At 43.2% G+C, this 21,522-nt stretch overlaps 1 protein-coding gene across 1 annotated transcript in view; it reads right to left on the bottom strand.

Annotated features, from left to right (window-relative positions):
• Window positions 1–536: 536 nt before the first annotated feature.
• LOC120030826 (glycoprotein endo-alpha-1,2-mannosidase-like protein) overlaps window positions 537–21,522 on the bottom strand; it is a 28,444-nt gene continuing 7,458 nt past the window's right edge. The window contains exons 2-4 of the mRNA XM_038976287.1: window positions 19,729–19,838; window positions 5,638–5,714; window positions 537–1,173 (exon numbers count right to left, since the gene is read on the bottom strand). Of these exons, the coding sequence (XP_038832215.1) occupies window positions 537–1,173; window positions 5,638–5,714; window positions 19,729–19,838 (824 nt within the window). The remainder of the gene's footprint in view (window positions 1,174–5,637; window positions 5,715–19,728; window positions 19,839–21,522) is intronic.

The raw sequence follows: 21,522 nt of genomic DNA, 5'->3' as shown, positions 1-21,522 counted from the left end.
CTCTCTCCTGTTCTTTATTCTCTCATACTTTCCAACGAAGAGATGGCTTGGGGATGAAAGTCAAATCCTAGAAATGTCACCCGGTCTATTTTATTGGAATTATCATTTTAAAACTTAAAAGGATTGTGCAGACAGGAAAGTCATGCCAGGGTGCATTGTTTCAAACAGATGGTTACATTGGGCAGTGGTTTGTCAAAGTAGGACAGAGTGTACTGTATATTGGACTATTGACGTGTCAATCCATGCTTGTAGCAGGGATGGGGGTTGTCTGGAGGTTATCAGTAGACAAAATCCAGGGCAGAGATATGGCAAGCAGGATGGGGAGCTTATTGTTGCACATAAGTGTCAACTGTAGAATATGCCAAATCTACCACATAATGCAATTTTTCGCCAACAAAAAAGTAAAATCAAGAGGATTTCTCCCTGTTCTCTTTTTTTTCCGCCAGTCCAATTCCCACGCACTTGTCTCTCACACATTCATAAACCTCTACAGTCACTCATGCTTTTTCTCTCTCTTTCACACACACAGTGCCAGTTCACATGAGCCATGTCTCTTTCTCCTTGTTGAACTGCTCTACCCACCTCCTGGTGAGCTCCAGGTAGTGTTCAGGTTGGTGCGGCTGGTAATCCAAATACAACCTGGTCACCGTCTTTTTTGGCACAGCCCTCTCGATCTGTGTGCCCTCGTGCCACTCGTTGAACGACGTTATAGTGACGATCTCGGGCCGCACGTTCAGCGCTGCCTGCAAGGCCGTCTCGTAGTAGCGGCCGTTGACGCGGTTGCGCGTGTTGTGGTTGTTCCATGGTCTGACCGCGGTGTCGATGTAGCCCGGCCCGGCGCTAGGTATAAATAACAGGTTGTTACCGTCGCAGAACGCCTTGACCGCGATCCAGTTCTGGTGGGACGAACCAAAAGAAAACCCGTTGGAGGCGAAGTACGTGTACATGCCATCGAAACCACCGGCAAGGATGTCGTGCTTGTGGCGCTCCTCCACAATGAGGGCGATGAAGACACTGTCGTACGCCGTGCCTCGCAGGCTGTGGGAGCCCGTGGGGTGGAGCAGGTCGGACCAGTTCTCGGGCGGCGTCAGATACGAGTCATAAATGTAGAACAGAGGCAGAATATTCCCCGTGCTAGAGGTGAACTTGTAGAAGGCTCCGTGGTCCCCGTACCTTCAAACACAAATAAATGGACAGGAGATTATTGGTACAGATTTGAATATTTGCATGGAAAAAATTACCTAGAAGTAACCTAATAAGATAGGAAGCACATACTAGATTTATATACATGTTATCTAGCATTCAGGAGACGGCAGATGGAGCACGCCCCCATCCACATCGATGGGGCCGCATTGGAGAATGTTAAAAGCTTCAAGTTCCTCGGCATATACATCACTGTGTGGTGAAGGTGCAACGCTGTCTCTTCAACCTCAGGAGGCTGAATACATTTGACTTCGCCCCAAAGACCCTCACAAACTTTTACAGATGCACAATTGAGAGCATCCTGTCAGGCTGTATCACCGCCTGGTATGACAACTGCACCGTCCGCAGCCCAACGCATCACCGGAACCACACTGCCTGCTCTTCAGGACATCTACAGCACCCGGTGTCACAGGAAGGCCAAGAAGATCATCAAGGACCTCAGCCACCGAGCCACGGCCTGTTCACCCTGCTACCATCTAGAAGGCGAGGTCAGTACAGGTGCGTCAAAGCTAGGACCGAGAGACTGAATAACAGCTTCTATCTCAAGGCCATCAGACTGTTAAATAGCCATCACTAGCTAGACTCCACCCAGTACCCTGCCCTGAACTTATCACTGTCACTAGCAAACGGAACAAAAATGGGGATAAACATGCCTGAATTTGTCCAATGGAAACTCTCGTTTGCAACTGTTAGACTAATGATTACAAACTATATCAGCTGGGTGCAGGCAAGAGTGTGCAAGGCGGTCACTTTGATTACAAACTTGTCTCAACCTGTGTGCACCTACGTTGTAAACTTTCATTCAAAGGCTAGGTTGTAGCAACCTCATGATCCGTATAGGGAATATCTGAGTGTCATGTAGTAGCCTAAACCTATCACTGTTACAATGAACTGGGTGAATGGAATATGAATCCAATATGCTGTAATAGAAATAAGGCCATGCTCATGAAAAAATGGGATTTATAGGCGTCACTGGTCTATACATCCCATTGTGTGTGTGTGTGTGTGTGTGTGTGTGTGTGTGTGTGTGTGTGTGTGTGTGTGTGTGTGTGTGTGTGTGTGTGTGTGCGTACAGTGGAAGTCGGAAGTTTACATACACTTAGGTTGGAGTCATTAAAACTCGTTTTTCAACCACTCCACAAATTTCTTGTTAACAAACTATAGTTTTGGCAAGTCGGTTAGGACATTACTTTGTGCATGACAAGTAATTTTTCCGACAATTGTTTACAGACAGATTATTTCACTTATAATTCACTGTATCACAATTCCAGTGGGTCAGAAGTTTACATACACTAAGTTGACTGTGCCTTTTTAAACAGCTTGGAAAATTCCAGAAAATTATGTCATGGCTTTAGAAGCTTCTGATAGGCTAATTGACATAATTTGAGTCAATTGGAGGTGTACGTGTGGATGTATTTCAAGGCCTACCTTCAAACTCTTTGCTTGACATCATTGGAAAATCAAAAGAAATCAGCCAAGACCTCAGAAAATAAATTGTAGACCTCCACAAGTCTGGTTCATCCTTGGGAGCAATTTCCAAATGCCTGAAGGTCCCATGTTCATCTGTACAAACAATAGTACCGAAGTATAAACACCATGGGACAACGCAGCTGTCATACCGCTCAGGAAGGAGACGTGTTCTGTCTCCTAGAGATGAACGTACTTTGGTGCGAAAAGTGCAAATCAATCCCAGAACAACAGCAAAGGACCTAGTGAAGATGCTGCAAGAAACAGTTACAAAAGTATCTATATCCACAGTAAAACGAGTCCTATGTCGACATAACCTGAAAGGTCGCTCAGCAATGAAGAAGCCACTGCTCCAAAACCGCCATAAAAAAGCCAAACTACAGTTTACAACTGCACATGGGGACAAAGATCGTACTTTTTGGAGAAATGTCCTCTGTTCTGATTAAACAAAAATAGAACTGTTTGGCCATAATGACGATCGTTATGTTTGGAGGAAAAAGGGGGTGAAGCTCGGGGGTAGCAGCATCATGTTGTGGGGGTGCTTTGCTGCAGGAGGGACTGGTGCACTTCACAAAATAGATGGCACCATGAGAAAGGAAAATTAAAGCAACATTTCAAGACATCAGTCAGGAAGTTAAAGCTTGGTCGCAAATGGGTTTTCCAACTAGACAATGACCCCAAGCATGCTTCCAAAGTTGTGGCAAAATGGCTTAAGGACCACAAAGTCAAGGTATTGGAGTAGCCATCACAGAGCCCTGACCTCAGTCCTATAGAACTTTTGTGGGCAGAACTGAAAAAGCGTGTGCGAGCAAGGAGGCCTACAAACCTGACTCAGTTACACCAGCTCTGTCAAGAGGAATGGGCCAAAATTCACCCAACTTATTGTGGGAAGCTTGTGGAAGGCTACCCAAAACGTTTGACCCAGGTTAAACAATTTGAAGGCAATGCTACCAAATACTAATTGAGTGTATGTAAACTTCTGACCCACTGGGAATGTATTAAAATAAATAAAAGCTGAAATAAATCCTTCTCTCTACTATTATTCTGACATTTCACATTCTTAAAGCGGTGATCCTAACTGACCTAAGACAGGGAATTTGTACTAGGATTAAATGTCAGGAATTGTGAAACGTTTAAACTCAGTTTATTTGGCTACGGTGTATGTAAACTTCTGACTTCAACTCTGTGTATATACAGTATAACTCAGCAAAAAAAGAAATGTCCCTTTTTCAGGACCCTGTCTTTCAAAGATAATTTGTAAAAATCCAAATAACGTCACAGATCTTCATTGTAAACGGTTTAAACACTGTTTCCCATGCTTGTTCAATGAACCATAAACAATTCATGAACATGCACCTGTGGAACGGTCGTTAAGACACTAACAGCTTACAGACGGTAGGCAATTAAGGTCACAGTTATGAAAACTTAGGACACTAAAGAGGCCTTCCTACTGACTCTGAAAAACACCAAAAGAAAGATGCCCAGGGTCCCTGCTCATCTGCGTGAACGTGCCTTAGGCATGCTGGAAGGAGGCTTGAGGACTGCAGATGTGGCCAGGGCAATAAATTGCAATGTCCGTACTGTGAGACGCCTAAGACAGAGCTACAGGGAGACAGGACGGACAGCTGATCGTCCTCGCAGTGGCACACCACGTGTAAGAACACTTGCACAGGATCGGTACATCCGAACATCACACCTGCGGGACAGGTACAGGATGGCAAGAACAACTGCCCAAGTTACACCAGGAATGCACAATCCTTCCATCAGTGCTCAGACTGTCCGCAATAGGCTGAGAGAGGCAGGACTGAGGGCTTGTAGGCCTGGTGTAAGGCAGGTCCTCACCAGACATCACCTGCAACAACGTCGCCTATGGGCACAAACCCACCGTCGCTGGACCAGACAGGACTGGCAAAAAGTACTCTTCACTGATGAGTCGCGGTTTTGTCTCACCAGGGGTGATGGTCGGATTCGCAGTTATCGTTGAAGGAATGAGCGTTACACCGAGGCCTGTACTCTGGAGCGGGATCGAGGTGGAGGGTCCGTCATGGTCTGGGGCGGTGTGTCACAGCATCATCGGACTGAGCTTGTTGTCATTGCTGGCAATCTCAACGCTGTGCGTTACAGGGAAGACATCCTCCTCCCTCATGTGGTACCCTTCCTGCAGGCTCATCCTGACATGACCCTCCAGCATGACAATGCCACCAGCCATACTGCTCATTCTGTACGTGATTTCCTGCAAGACTGGAATGCCAGTGTTCTGTCATGGCCAGCGAAGAGCACGGATCTCAATCCCATTGAGCACGTCTGGCACCTGTTGGATCAGAGGGTGAGGGCTAGGGCCATTCCCCCCCAGAAATGTCCGGGAACTTGCAGGTGCCTTGGTGGAAGAGTGGGGTAACATCTCACAGCAAGAACTGGCATGTTCATACAAATATTTACACATGTTAAGTTTGCTGAAAATAAACGCAGTTGACAGTGAGAGGACATTTCTTTTCTAGCTGAGTATGTGTGTGTGTGTGTGTGTGTGTGTGTGTGTGTGTGTGTGTGTGTGTGTGTGTGTGTGTGTGTGTGTGTGTGTGTGTGTGTGTGTGTGTGTGTGTGTGTGTGTGTGTGTGTGTGTGTGTGTGTGTGTGTGCATATATATATATATTACACACACACTCCGACATTGCTCATCCTAATATTTCTATATTTCTTAATTCCATCCTTTTACTTTTAGATTTGTGTGTATTGTTAGATATTACTGCACTGTTGGAGCTAGGAACACAAGCATTTTGCTACACCCGCAATAACATCTGCTAAACGTGTGTATACAACCAATAGAATTTGATTTGAAGTGAACTGTGTCTCAGTCCTTTAAAAGGGTCTATGTTGTCTGAAAACTACTGTTTCAACAAGAAAGTTCAACAAGGTTTTACTTTGTGTCCACTTCAGTTTAAAGTTATTCTAAACAAAGACAACACCTACCTGTCGACGATATACTTGATGTTGTCATGGACACTGTGGTCGCTCCGCCCTCTGTAAGGCTGGAGGTGAAATGCAACCTGGGAAGAAAATGAAAAACATCTTAGTCCACGGCCTTCCATTCATTACATTGTTGTCACATATTTGTAAGTGTGTCTATGCAGCCAACCCAATCATCTAAGGTGACGAGTTTGTATTGACTCAAACTCTAGAGAATATTCACATTTGGAAAGGTGACAGGAGCTGGGCCGTGTTCAGCTGCCCCTTGGGTCTAAATTGAGAGCTATTCAAAGCCTAAGGATGCAGGGGGAGCATGACAGCCATTATTATGCCGCCATTATAATAAGCAGTTGTTACAACAACAAGGAAATAGCTTAAATTGTTGTGTCCAAATACTGGTGGAGTCAACTAATAACATAATCTGACCAGTTTGCAGTTCTCCCAGGGTCTGCTCGGTGAGTTTAAACATGAAAAGGGCAAGATGACAACAATCTGTAAGCATTTGAGAGAGAACATTAGTTCTGTATGTGAATCCGTGATAACAATGACGGAGAAATCAGATTATCTCGAAGGACAGTCGAGGCGGAACAACGTTGTTGTAGATGGAAGTGCAGAATCTCCACATGACCTCGACGGAGTCTGAGGACAAAGTGAGTAAAATGATCTCGGAGAAACTGAAGATGGACCACAGGAAGATTGAGTTGGAGCACGCCAACGGGACTGGAAAACCCACCTCCAGCCCAGGTGACAGGCACAGGCCGATAGTCGTCAATTTTCTGAGGTTGTTGTTCATTGTTCACCCTCCCTCCCAAAAGCCTGAAAGGGATGAGAGAGCCAAGCCTATAGATTTGTAGCTTCAACCCCACAGCACACTTACACACAAACACACTTACACACACCAACTGATTAATGGACTGCTAAGTGTATGTTGTCGTTTTTCTCTTTCTTTGTTCTTTTCCATATTGTGTCTATCTCTGAGAAGCTACCCAGGAAAGGACTGAAAATAGCCCATATTGATATATGTAGCCTCAGAAATATGGTTCATGGAATCAATAACTTGCTAACATCAGATAACGTTCATATATTAGCCAATTCTGAGACTCACTTAGAAAATTGCTTTGATGATACAGCAGTAGCCGCAGTACAACAGCCGCAGTACAAGGATATAACATCTATAGAAAAGACAGGAATGCTTATGGGGGAGGTGTTGCTATATATAGTACCAATCATAAGTTTGGACACAGGGTTTTTCTTTATTTTTATTATTCTCTTTATTGTAGAATAATAGTGAAGACATCAAAACTATGAAATAACATGTGGCATCATGAAGTAACCAAAAAAGTGTTAAACAAATCAAATATATTTTTGATTCTTCAAAGTAGCCACCCTTTGTCTTGATGACAGCTTTGCACACTCTTGGCATTCTCACAACCAGCTTCATGAGGTAGTCACCTGGAATGCTTTTCCAACAGTCTGGAATGAGTTCCCACATATGCTTAGCACTTGTTGGCTGCTTTTCCTTCACTCTGCGGGTGATTGTGGAGGCCAGGTCATCTGATGCAGCCTTCCATCCTTCTTGGTCAATTAGCCCTTACACCGCCTGATAGTTCCACTAAGTGCAAACCAGATGGGATGTCGTATCGGTGCAGAATGCTGTGGTAGCCATGCTGGTTAAGTGTGCCTTGAAATCTAAATAAATCACTGACAGTGACACCAGCAAAGCACCCCCACACCATCGCACCTCCTCCTCCATGCTTCACGGTGGGAACCACACATGCGGAGATCATCCGTTCACCTACTCTGTGTCTCACAAAGACACGGCGGTTGGAACCAAAAATCTCACATTTGGACTCCTCAGACCAAAGGACAGATTTCCACCGGTCTAATGTCCATTGCTCGTGTTTCTTGGCCCAAGCAATCTCTTCTTATTATTGGTGTCCTTTAGTAGTGGTTTCTTTGCAGCAATCCGACCATGAAGGCCTGATTCACACAGCCTCCTCTGAACAGTTGATATTGAGGTGTGTCTGTTTACTTGAACTCTGTGAAACATTTATTTTGGCTGCAATCTAAGGTGCAATTAATTGCCGATTTCTGAGGCTGGTAACTCTAATGAACTTATCCACTGCAGCAGAGGAAACTCTGGGTCTTCCTTTCCTGTGGCGGTCCTCATGAGAGCCAGTTTCATCATAGCGCTTGATGGTTTTTGCGACTGCACTTGAAGAAACATTCAAAATTCTTGAAGTTTTCCAGATTGACTGACCTTCGTGTCTTAAAGTAATGATAGACTGTCGTTTATCTTTGCTTATTTGAGCTGTTCTTGCCATAATATGAACTTGGTTTTTTACCAAAGAGGGCTATCTTCAAGACAAAGGAGATGATTGTGAACTACAGGAAAAGGAGGACCAAGCATGCCCCCATTCTCATCGACGGGGCTGTAGTGGAGCAGGTTGAGAGCTTCAAGTTCCTTGGTGTCCACATCACCAACAAACTAACATGGTCCAAGCACACCAAGACACCCATGAAGAGGGCACGCAAAACCTATTCCCCCTCAGGAGACTGAAAATATTTGGCATGGGTCCTCAGGTCCTCAAAAGGTTCCTCAGCTTCACCATTGAGAGCATCCTGACTGATTGCACCACTGCCTGGTATGGCAATTGCTTCAGCCTCCGACCGCAAGGCACTACAGAGGGTAGTGCGTATGGCCCAGTACATCACTGGGGCAAAGCTTCCTGCCATCCAGGACCTCTATACCAGGCGGTGTCAGAGGAAGGCCCTAAAAAGTGTCAAAGACTCCAGCCACACTAGTCATAGACTGTTCTCTCTGCTACCGCACGGCAAGCGGTACCAGAGCACCAAGTCTAGGTCCAAGAGGCTTCTAAACAGCTTCTACCCCCAAGGCATAAGACTCCTGAAAATCAAATCAAATGGCTACCCAGACTATTTGCATTGCATCCCTCCCCCCAACTGCCACTCTCTGTTGTTATCATCTATGCATAGTCACTTTATTACCTCAATTACCTCGACTAACCGGTGCCCCCGCACATTGACCCTGTACCGGTACACCCCTATATATAGTATTGTTATTTTACTGCTGCTCTTTAATTTCTTGTTACTTTTATTTCTTATTCTTATTTGTACTGCATTGTTGGTTAGGGGCTCGTAAGTAAGCATTTCACTGTAAGGTCTACACCTGTTGTATTCGGCGCATGTGGCTAATAAAATTTGATTTTATTCTGTATACCACCCCTACCTTGTCACAACACAACTGATTGGCTCAAACGCATGAAGGAAAATTCCATAAATTATCTTTTAACAAGGCACACCCGTTAATTGAAATGCATTCCAGGTGACTACCTCATGAAGCTGGTTGAGAGAATGCCAAGAGTATGCAAAGCTGTCACCAAGGCAAACGGTGGCTACTTTGAAGAATCTCAAATATAAAATATATTTGGATTTGTTTTACACTTTTTTGGTTACTATGTAACGTTCGTCGTCTGAAGATGAGGAATCATCGGACCAAAGCGCAACGTGGTAAGTGTTCATGTTGATTTATTAAAACAGAACACTAAACAAAATAACAAAGAGAATGAAACGAAACAGTCCTGTCTGGTACAAAGACAGAAAACAACTACCCACAAAACACAGGTGGGAAAAGGCTACCTAAGTATGGTTCTCAATCAGAGACAACGATAGACAGCTGCCTCTGATTGAGAACCACACCCGGCCAAACACACAGAAATAGAAAACATAGAACACAAAACATAGAATGCCCACCCCAACTCACGCCCTGACCAACCAAAATAGAGACATAAAAAGGATCTCTAAGGTCAGGGCGTGACATACTACATGATTCCATATGTGTTATTACATAGTTTTGATGTCTTCACTATTATTCTACAATGTATAAAATAGTAAAAAAGAAATAAAACCCTGGAATGAGTAGGTGTTTCCAAACTTTTGACTGGTACTGTATATTCAGAGCCATATCCCAGTAATGCTTAGAGAAGATCTCATGTCAAGTGTTATTGAAGTAGTCAATATCTAAAGCCTATTATTTTGATTTGTTGCTATAAGCCACCAAGTGCTAACAGTCAGTATCTAAATAATATGTGTGAAATGCTTGATAGTGTATTTGATGTAAACAGAGAGGTCTACTTTCTTTGGAACTTGAATATTGACTGGTTTTCATCAAGCTGTCCACTCGAGAGGAAGCTTCTCGCTGTAACCAGTGCCTGTAATCTGGTTCAGGTTATTAATCAATTTACCAGGGTGTTTACAAGCACTACAGGAACAAGATCATCCACATGTATTGATCAAATGTTTACTAATACTGTAGAACTCTTCTCTAAAGCTGTATCCGTACCCATTGGATGCAGTGATCACAATATAGTGGCTATATCTAGGAGAACCAAGGTTCCAAAAGCTGGGCCTAAAATAGTGTATAAGAGATCATACAAAAGTTTTTGCTGTAACTCTTATGTGGATGATGTAAAAATATTTGTTTGTCTGAACTGATTAATAAGGAGCATCCAGATGTTGCACTTGATGAATTTATGAAACTGCTTCTTCCAATTATTGATAAACATGCACCTGTTAAGAAACTGACTGTTAGAGCTGTTAAGTCGCAATGGATTGATGAGGAAATGAGAAACTGTATGGTTGAAAGAAATGAGGCAAAAAGAGTGGCTAATAAGTCTGGCAGCACATCTGACTCGCTGACTTACTGCAATTTGAAAAATGATGTGACTAAACTTTACAAAAAGAATAAGAAACTGTATTATGAAGCCAAGATCGATGATATAAAGAATGATGGGAAAAATACTTTGGCGTACTTTAAATTAAATTATTGGCAGAAAGACAAATTCAACTCCATCTTTCATTGAAGCAGATGGCTTATTCTTCACAAAACCATTTGACGTTGCCAATTATTTGAATGATTAATTGGCAAAGTGGCCAAACTTAAGCAGGATATGTCAACAACGAACAGTGAGCCATCATATTCATGCATTAAAAAACTAATAATGAAAGAAAAGCATTGACATTTTTAATTGTGTATAGTTCGTGTGTGGAAACATTTTTAGCGCTGAATAATGACAAACGTCTTGGCATTGACAATTTAGATTTGAAGGCTACTGAAGATGATAGCTAACTCTATGGCCACTCCTATCTGTCATATCTTTAATCTGAGTCTAGAGGAAAGTGTTTGTCCTCAGGCTTGGAGGGAAGAGAAAGTCATTCCACTACCCAAGAGTGGTAAAGCAGCCTTTACTGGTTCTAAAAATTGCGTTGGACCAAATAATATTTCCATTTCTTTGTAGACAAATTGACAACAGACGTTCAGTATGCTTATAGAGATAGGCACTCAACATGTACTGCACTGATGTAAATGACTGATGATTGGTTGAACGAAATGGATAATAAGAAAATTGTGGGAGCTGTACTGTTAGATTTCAGTGAAGCCTTTGATATTATTGACCATAACCTGTTGTTGAGAGAACTTATGTTTTATGGCTTTTCAACCTCTGCCATATTGTGAATTCAGAGCCATCTATCTAATGAAACTCAGAGGGTTTTCTTAAATAGAAGCTTCTTTAGCTTCTCTAATGTAAGGTGTGGTGTACCGCAGGGCAGTTCTCTTGGCCCCCTACTTGTTTATATTTTTACCAATGACATGCCACTGACATTAAACAAAGCCTGTGTGTCCATGTATGCTGATGATTCAACCATATACATGTCAGCAACCACAGCTAATGAAGTCACTGAAACCCTTAACAAGGAGTTGCAGTCGGTTTAGGAATGGGTCGCCAGTAATAAATGTGTCCTGATCATCTCTAAAACTAAGAGCATTGTATTTAGTACAAATCATTCCCTAAGCTCTAGACCTAAGCTGAATCTGGTAATGAATGCTGTGGCTGTTTGACACGTTGAGGAGACTAAATTACTTGGTGTTACCTAAGATTACAAACTGTCGTGGTCAAAACATATAGGTTCAATGGTTGTAAAGATGGGGAGAGGTCTGTCTGTGATAAAGAGATGTTCTGCTTTTTTGACACCACACTCCACAAAGCAAGTCCTGCAGGCTCTAGTTTAGTCTTATCTTGATTATTGTCCAGCCATGTGGTCAAGTGCTGCTAAGAAAGACCTAGTTAAGCTGCAGCTGGTCCAGAACAGAGCGGCACATCTTGCTCTTTATTGTAATCAGAGAGCAAATATAAATACTATGCATGCCAGTCTCTCTTGGCTAAGAGTTGAGGAGAGACTGACTGCATCACTTCTTGTTTTTATAAGAAACATTAATGTGTTGAAAATTCCAAATTGTTTGCATAGTCAACTCACGCACAGCTCTGACACACACACTTACCCCACCAGACATGCCACCAGATTTTTTGAACAAATTCATGAAAGTGTACAGTATTATATAGAGCCATTATTGCATGGCACTCCCTTCATCTCATATTGCTAAAATGAACAGCAAACCTTGTTTCAAAAAACAGATAAAGCATCACCCCACAGCACAACGTCTCTCCCCTATTGGCGCTAGATATTTTGTGTGTATGTATTGATACTGTATGTAGGCTATGTGACATTTTTAAATGTATGTAGTTCTGTCCTTGAGCTGTTATTGTCTATTAATGTTCTGTATTATGTCATGTTTCATGTTCTGTGTTGACCCCAGTAAGAGTAGCTGCGGCTTTCGCAACAGTCAAATTTCTCGGCCAACAGAAGTGGACGAAGTGGGTGCACAGAAATATCCTCATAAGAGACAATAAAAGCACACAGTGGTGGTGTTAATATGTTGTACAACCTTTACAGACTGTGTTATAGGATTGTCTCAGACAATGACTGTTTCAGCACTGGTGTTGTGCCATGACAAATAGCCTGACACATCTATCCCAAATTCATTTGTCATCCACTAAAGCCCAGTGAATCATAGTTCTATTCCAGCTGACTATTCCTCAATGAGGAACAGAGTGGCTGAACACACGATGGATCAGCTACGAAACAAATACAAAAATGCTTAACTTGAATTTTTAAGAGTAAGCGTGGAGAATTTCACTACTTTGAATTATATATGATCGAAGTGGACCACTTTTCTTCTCCCACAACTTGTTCCCCAGGGACCCAGCATGAAGGAAACTGGATGGATAGAGCCATAAGCAGAATGGAAGCAGCAACACCTCGCCAGTTTGCTAACATAAGTGCTGCTTTTGTTGTAGATCCACCATTCCCACCTGACGCTTGATTAAATTCCTGTCTGAGCTCTGCCTCGTCACTCCCTGGTTCTGTCTGCCAAGACACGGTAGAACTACCCTATAAAATACTTTGTTGTCATTATGGGGTTAGCTAGTGTTTACCATGGGCTGAGGAGATTAAAGTGCTAGACATGTTGTAGGTTTAGCATGTTGTGCATTTTCCATGACTGGGAATGGTCTTTTATGCTATAAAAAAGACTTGTCATGATGCGGTTAGGATACCATTCACTATGGAGCATAAACTTCTAAACATTTTACATGTTGTTAGGCTATGCATGTTGTGCATTTTTCATGACTGGGAATTGTCTTTGTCTTATTATGGAGAGGGACTGTAGCCAAGTATAATGCATTAGATTGGGATAGGTTGGAGTAGGGGGTATGGCAGTATTGAAATGAAAGCGAGTGGCTACTGGGGCTTCCTAACCAGTTGCCGTGGTGATGTAACTTGGTGACACCAAGGGCTCAAAGTGTCACCATGACCTTGGGACAGAAGTGCGCTAATGGATTGGAGTGGTGCTGGCTAGGGATGGGAGGCAAGGCGGTTTTAAACTGTTGTCCTGTATAGTTAAATGTGGTCATGGGGAGAAAATCGTTGTTGTCGCTAATGGTAGCAGCTAAGTGCTTCAGTGTCGGATGAAAATATATTTTAATTTCGAGCCCCCGTGTCAGGGTAGCTCACTATGGTTGTGTAGGCCACTCGTCTGAAATCAGTGTCGAAGGCGATAAGTGTAGGAACAACTCTCCGTAATCTGATTAATGTCTCGAGGCAAGGTATCATTAGAGGGAAAGTTACAACTCTTTCTGTGCTAATAACTTAGATTGAAAGCTGAGTGACTCGGACGAAAAAAAGTCATTATAGTTTTTAAAGCCTGCCGTTTCTCTGACTGTCTAATTATTTCTCCCTAAGAAAAAGAGCTGTCACCATCTCAACTCCCGCTCACCGCAGATGACTGCCGCCTCTGGAATAGCCCGCTCATTTCCCACCCGAGACACATAAGGTCATTACACAGCAGCAATTTAGACGGAAATGAGAGACCCAAGCAAACCAAGAGCATTTCTCACAGACAGACCCAGCCCTATCACCATCACCAGAGCATAGAATTGGCTGAATCGAGTAGAATACAACGTAATGCACTGTAACGGGCCCTTAGGAGGGGATTTCAACCATCCGTTAAACTACCCAGACAGCATTTCAAAACAGTCAACGCCAAACAGTATTGAACGTATCATGAGATGTTGCCGCTTCGTACCTCCAAGAACATTTTCGGTTATATTAGTTTGATTTCAGTAGGGTTCTACACACTATGGTTGTCAACTTCTCATCAACATCAAAGTTTAGCAGGCACACTAACCATGCACCCCAAATGGCACCCTAGTCCCTATGTAGTGCACTACTTTTGACCAGGGCCCATCATAATTGGTGCACTATGAATGGAATAGGGTGCCATTTGGGATGCAAGCAAAGTCTTGTGAGATGGAAGATGGAAGCTGCATGCTGTGCTGGGCATCTGGAGATGGGGAAGTGTGCCTGACAGCATGGCCTGCCCACACATGGGCATCTCTGCACTGCTGCTGCTCTGCAACATGTCCTACTTTCCTGCCCCTTGGGACCTGGATTGTTCAGGGAGGAAAACTGAGTCATGGGACCATCACCCCCGCATATCCCGATCTCCCCCCCCCCCGAGCACACACACAGCCCCTCAAGGGCCAGATGGGAGTTTCAGCCTGAGCTACTCTCCAAGCAAGCAGTGTGACCACAATTGTTCAACTCAGTGGAGCTCTGGAGCCTTCAAACGCAAGAGGATCTGCTCTTAAACTCCAACCGTACATACATAATACAAAAGCTGTGTGGGTGCCCAAACTTGATTTAGGGGCTTTTTCCAATGCTATTCTTATATAAACAAAACAGTCTGTTTTCTGCAGAGTCATCTAGTGTAAGGTCCAAGATTTAGGAGTCTAAGTCAGTGCCATAGTAGTATTGCCTTGCTACCCAGACTCCTCGCTCCGTCCAAATGCTACGCCACACCCGCCACAGAGGTTAGTTTCTTTTCCGCAATGAGTCTGGATCTGAGTACCTCCTCAACCCTTCACCGAATGTGAACACTCGGGCCGTCTGATTGGTCCAGAAACTGATGGGTTGGGCCAGAGCCAGAACACACGTGGGCTTGATACTCTGATTGGTTTGAGACGATCCAATCGCTGATGACCCCACATCCCTGGTAGACTAGTCTAGACCTGTTCTGGCCTGTGTTTCTAAGGCTTTTTCAGACTGTGAAGATTCAGCATGTCCGTCTCGGGACTGTCTGCTGTTATTCAGACCACGTCACACACAGAGCTCCCTTAGATTGCTCTGTCAAGCAGCAAGTTATGAAGGCTCTGTAGCCTCCGCTCATTGTGATCACCTCAGGTCAGACTGTAAAGAGAAGTTCCGTCACGACAGATCTGACAGGAGAGGGATGACAAGACTGATAAACAGAGCGATGGACTGACTGAGCAGGTACCATGTCAGACGTTCACCTGCAACAGTGACAAACACTTCACGCTGGTGCCCCCTAAAGACTTTCTCTTCTAGTCTCTTTCTTTGACAACATTGTTTGTGTCCATGAAATATAACAACATTTATCTTTCATTTACAACATTCACATTTCCTTTGAAGAGGCTACACACATTGGGACCTCAAATTATTGCTCACTTTTGCCCCTAAGGATCCCTCAGAAGGAGTACATTAGAGTGTATATGCAAGTCAAAGAGCCCCATGATGAAGTGAAATGCATGGTGGGATGCTGCCACTGAGTATAATGGGCCGAATCCTAACTTGAAATCCATATGCTTACATGTTTTTGCATAAGCCATGCATCGATAACAATGGGACAAGTTATGCCCATGGATCTTATGTTAGGGTTCAACCCAGAGCGATAATGCATTCTACTGCTAATACCCCGTCTTACATATTGGTGTGAAAGAGGAGGCACAATTATACCTTTTAATCTGCCTTGTCTTTGCAGAAAATTCCAGGAAGATTGTAATTGCAAGAGGGCCTCTTTTACATAATATATTTTTTTTTTTTTGCGTCGTAGCTCAAAATTATTAGAGACCCAAGACTTATTTTTCTACGATCAGCAGTTTGTGAAGATTTTGCACTAAAGGCACTCCAACAATAGATGTCCTTATGTGCAGTGGGAGAGGAGAATGTGGTCAGGAGAAAGTGGGCACTTGAACAGGATACTGCTGCAGAGTACCACTCTAAATGTTCTATAACAAGGTTATTAAAGGGTCAATCTCGGATTGGTACATCCATTTTTGGACTTTTAAAATAAGTATTTGACCAAAAGTATGCTCGTCGAACATCTCATTCCAAAATCATGGGCATTAATATGGAGTTGGTCCCCCTTTTGCTGCTATAACAGCCTCCACTCTTCTGGGAAGGCTTTCAACTAGATGATGGAACATTGCTGCGGGGTCTTGCTGCCATTCAGCCACAAGAGCATTAGTGAGGTCGGGCACTGATGTTGGGCGATTAGGTAGTGTTGGGCAGGTAGCGTTCTCCTGGCATCCATTACATGAAGCTCCAGACAAACAGTTATTGTGCTGATGTTGCTTCCTGAGTCAGTTTGGAACTCGATAGTGAGTGTTGCAACCGAGGACAGATGATTTTTACACGCTACGTGCTTCAGCACTATGCGGTCCCATTGTGAGCTTGTGTGGCCTATCACTTCACAATAACAGCACTTACAGTTGAATTGGGCAGCTCTAGGAGGGTAGAAATTTGACGAACTGACTTATTGGAAAGGTGGCACCCTAGTCACTGAGCTCTTCTACTGCCAATGTTTGTCTATGGAGATTGCATGGCAGTGTGCTCGATGTTATCCATCTGTCAGCAAATGGTGTGGCTGAAATGGCCAAATCCACAAATTTGAAGGGGTGTCCATATACAGTGTATATAGGCCCCATCCCTTAGCTGTTTACAAAAAAGTGGCGGGGACAACTTTGTTGTTGTTTGTTAAAGGTATCTTTTTTGCCTTTATTTCTTTACTGCTCTCTTGTATCAGTAAAGCTGCAATATTTTTGCATAAAAAAATATAGCAAATTCTGAATCCTTCAGAATGAACTATAACCTCTGTACTTTTAGTTTGAATACTTATGCTTATAAGAACTGAGGTCGGGGAGTTTGATATATACTTTAGTTGAACTTTACTTTACGCTGGCATTACATGGTTATTCACAAGGCTTCCTAGCACAACTATCGGTTGCGTGTAAAACATGGAACTGGAATCTTTCTGTACAAATACACGGACTGGATTGCGGAATAACGTTCACAACATTACATGTACGACAGACATTTATTTTCTGTACTTGTGCTCTTTTGAATATCGGCCTGCATTATTTGCATGATTTTCTATGTAGCAGAGATTCTCATGCAAACACAAAAACAAATCCGCTCTCAATTTTCTTTAAATGCGACTGTGTGTTGAGCAAACACAGCGTGTGTATTATCGATGCAACGCAGCTGGAGAAAGGGGCTCTAGCCTGTCTCTCGTCACACTGCACTCAGTCCGCATTCATTCACACAGGCACGAGGCTCGCAATGCCCCTGATGTAACGGCAGTCTACTTCGTCCTCCTCCTCAGACGAGGAGAGGCGAGAAGGATCAGAGGACCAATGTGCAGCGTGGTAATTAGACATAATGAAATTTAATAAGACAAAACAAAAACACGATACAAACTGACAAAACACACTAACCGTCACAGTCCTTGCTGGTGCAGACAAAACACAAAGACAGGAAACAACCACCCACAATCCCCAACACAAAACAAGCCACCTATATATGATTCTCAATCAGGGACAACGATTGACAGCTGTCTCTGATTGAGAACCATATCAGGCTGAACATAGAAACAGACGAACTAGACACACAACATAGAATTCCCACCCAGCTCACGTCCTGACCAACACTAAACAAGTAAAACACATAAGAACTCTGGTCAGGACGTTACACCTGATCAGTCTTTAAAGGCCCAATGCAGTCAAAAATGTGTTTTCCTGTGTTTTGATATATATTTCAATACTATATGGTTGGAATAATATTGTGAAATTGTGAAAATCATGATAATGCCATTTTAGTGTAAGACCTATTTGAAAAGATTGCCTGAAATTTCAGCCTGTTGCGGTAGGATGGAGTTTTGGCCTGCCTGGTGACATCACCAGGCTCCCGAGTGGTGCAGCGGTCTAAGGCACTGCATCTCAGTGCTAGAGGTGTCACTACAGACCCTGGTTCGATTCCAGGCTGTATCACAACCAGCCGTGATTGGGAGTTCCATAGGGCGGCGCACTATTGGCCCAGTGTCGTCCGGGTTAGGGTTTGGCCGGGGTAGGCTGTCATTGTAAATAAGAATTTGTTCTTAACTGACTTGCCTAGTTAAATAAAGGTTCAATTTAAAAATAAAAATAAATCACCAGGCGGTAAATTAGTTAATAAACCAATAAGAACCAATTCCAAACCTCTGCCAATAACAGGTAGTTTATGGTTTTCCCCTCCCTACCACAGTCCTAGCAATATTCTTGCTTGAGAAATTGCTCTTTGCTAAGAAGCTATTTTTGTTTCTTTTTGACCATTTTAATTGAAAACTGTCACAGTACTGTGATTTTATTGAGATAAAAACAGCTGCAGTGGATCTTTCAAACAAACACACACAAATGCAAGTCATCCTGCCGCACAGCTGTCTACTTACACACAGATACCCAGAAGTTTTCTGCCCATAGTGCCCCCTCAGATTTGTCCTGTTTTTTATTTTTCAGATGTTAAATGAAATACTCAACTTAATTTTTAAGCCCACGCTTTATCATTATTATTTATAAAAAAAGATCTCTCAGCGGTATTTTGCGGAGGGGCCACACACATAAAGAGGTATGCTTAGATAACCCATGGAGAAAAATATACATTGTTTTTACATAGAATTAGGCATAATAATTATTGCTCTAGATTGCAGGAAAATGCTGTTTCAGGTGTTTGAAAAATTCACCCCTGGATATACCACCCAAAGTGCTATATATCAAAATTCAGCATGCGTAATGTACACCACTTAAACTGCCTTAAAGGGTCTTAGACACATTCTCACACACTTCCAACCGCTCAGGGTGAATGGATACACACCACTCAAATGGCTGTGTGGCTGTTTTTATATATCGGTTATGTCATCCAAGATGCTGCCGGATCAAGCCAGTACAGCTCACTTGGAGTATCTTTTTTCCTTTCAACATCTTGAATAGCTACTACGTCTCTGCTGCATCTAATGTGCATCTACCATCTGATGTTACACATATTGAATTACGAAGAACGGGCCCTCTAAAAGTTTCATGAGCTTCAATGCCGTCCGTGACAGCAGGCAGAGGGGACTCGACGAGTCGACGTTATTGCAGTCGTTATCTCTGGGATAGCATCTTCCAACCTAATTGGCAATAGGTCATGTAGTTCCCTGATGTGTTTCCCTGCTCATCCAGTCCCATAAACAACAGTTCCCGCCGGCAGCTTTATTATGTCCCCTCTGCTCTTAGTTAGAGATGTCCTCATCCTCCTTCTCCGCTGCCTACTCAAAGTCATGTCACACTTGGCTCTCAACTGTTTTGAAGTAATGGTACACTATTGTGTATTATAATACTATTGTACAGTATTAGGATATGTTTACCAGTTGGTTGTGTAACTTTGTTCTTTGTTCTTTGGAAGATTCCTTACCATTCCTTCCCACATTCTTATCCAGAGCTCATGAATCCCAAAAACTGATTCCAAAGCAAAGCGTCTGTCTGTCTCTCTGTCTGTCTGTCTCTCTGTCTATCTGTTCCTTACCTTGAGGTTGTGTCTGTGAGCAGCGTCCAGGACGGCCGGCACCAGGTCCTCTGTGGGCTCCCCGTTGTCATCGGCCAGGCCCGGAGGATACCAGGACAGCACCAGCACCCCTAGACCACACAGGACAAGTCTCTCTAAGTCTCCACACAGGACCTTTCAGGTTGGCTATACCCCACACAGAAATATAATTAACTAGAATGGGGAAATAAAATTACTAGAAAGGGAAAAGACCCTCATAGCATGGCAATTTTACAATACACCCAATATGGCTGCTGGTCCACCTATCACAGAACATTGACTTCAATGGGATTGTCCATTCTAGTCATTCTATTTCAATGACCACACATCTCTGATACCCAATCCTGAACCTCATGATGTCACTGTTACACCATTTGAAGTCGTATTGGTCAGTGTGAGGTTGACATTGATATATGTGATAGCTGCCTACCTCCCCTAAGGGTTCTGGATTGGCTTGAAGGACTTATTGATGTGATCGCTGCCAGTTGTAGGCCTACAATAGGATCTCTATGTGCCAACATCCCTCAAGAGTTCCACTGACGTCAATGACTAACTTTGATGCATATAGTCTACATATTCTGCCAGATGTACAGTTGAATTCAGAAGTTTACATACACTCAATTAGTATTTGGTAGCATTGCCTTTAAATTGTTTAACTTGGGTCAAACGTTTCGGGTAGTCTTCCACAAGCTTCCCACAATAAGTTGGGTGAATTTTGGCCCATTCCTCCTGAAAGAGCTGGTGTAACTGAGTCAGGTTTGTAGGCTTCCTTGCTCGCACACGCTTTTTCAGTTCTGCCTACAAATTTTCTATAGGACTGAGGTCAGGGCTTTGTGATGGCCACTCCAATACCTTGACTTTGTTGTCCTTAAGCCATTTTTCCACAACTTTGGAAGTATGCTTGGGGTCATTGTCCATTTGGAAGACCTATTTGCGACCAAGCTTTAACTTCCCTGACTGATGTCTTGAGATGTTGCTTCAATATATCCACATAATTTTCCACCCTCATGATGCCATCTATTTTGTGAAGTGCACCAGTTCCTCGTGCAGCAAAGCACCCCCACAACATGATGCTGCCACCCCTGTTCTTCACGGTTGTGATGGTGTTCTTCGGCTTGCAAGCCTTCCCCTTTTTCCTCCAAACATGACGATGGTCATTATACCCAAAAGGTCCCATTTTTGTTTCATCAGAACAGAGGACATTTCTCCAAAAAGTACGATCTTTGTCCCCATGTGCAGTTGCAAATCGTAGTCTGGCTTTTTTATTGTGGTTTTTGAGCAGTGGCTTCTTCCTTGCTGAGCGACCTTTCAGGTTATGTTGATATAGGACTCGTTTTACTGTGGATATAGATACTTTTGTACCTGTTTCCTCCAGCATCTTCACAAGGTCCTTTGCTGTTGTTCTAGGATTTATTTGCACTTTTCACACCAAAGTGTGTTCATCTCTAGGAGACAGAACGCGTCTCCTTCCTGAGCGGTATGACGGCTGCGTGGTCCCATGGTGTTTATACTTGTGTACTATTGTTTGTACAGATGAACGTGGTACCTTCAGGCGTTAAAAAATAGCTCCCAAGGATGAACCAGACTTGTGGAGGTCTTGGCTGATTTTGGCAGATTTATTTTGATTTTCCCATAATGTCAAGCAAAGAGGCACTGAGTTTGAAGGTAGGCCTTGAAATACATCCACAGGTACGCCTCCAATTGACTCAAATTATGTCAATTAGCCTATTAGAAGCTTCTAAAGCCATGACATCATTTTCTGGAATTTTCCAAGCT

Source organism: Salvelinus namaycush, chromosome 37, assembly GCF_016432855.1.
Source record: "Salvelinus namaycush isolate Seneca chromosome 37, SaNama_1.0, whole genome shotgun sequence".
Classification (NCBI taxonomy): domain Eukaryota; kingdom Metazoa; phylum Chordata; class Actinopteri; order Salmoniformes; family Salmonidae; genus Salvelinus; species Salvelinus namaycush.
Note: the sequence above shows the minus strand (reverse complement) of the source record. Positions and strands in the feature narration are given on the sequence as shown.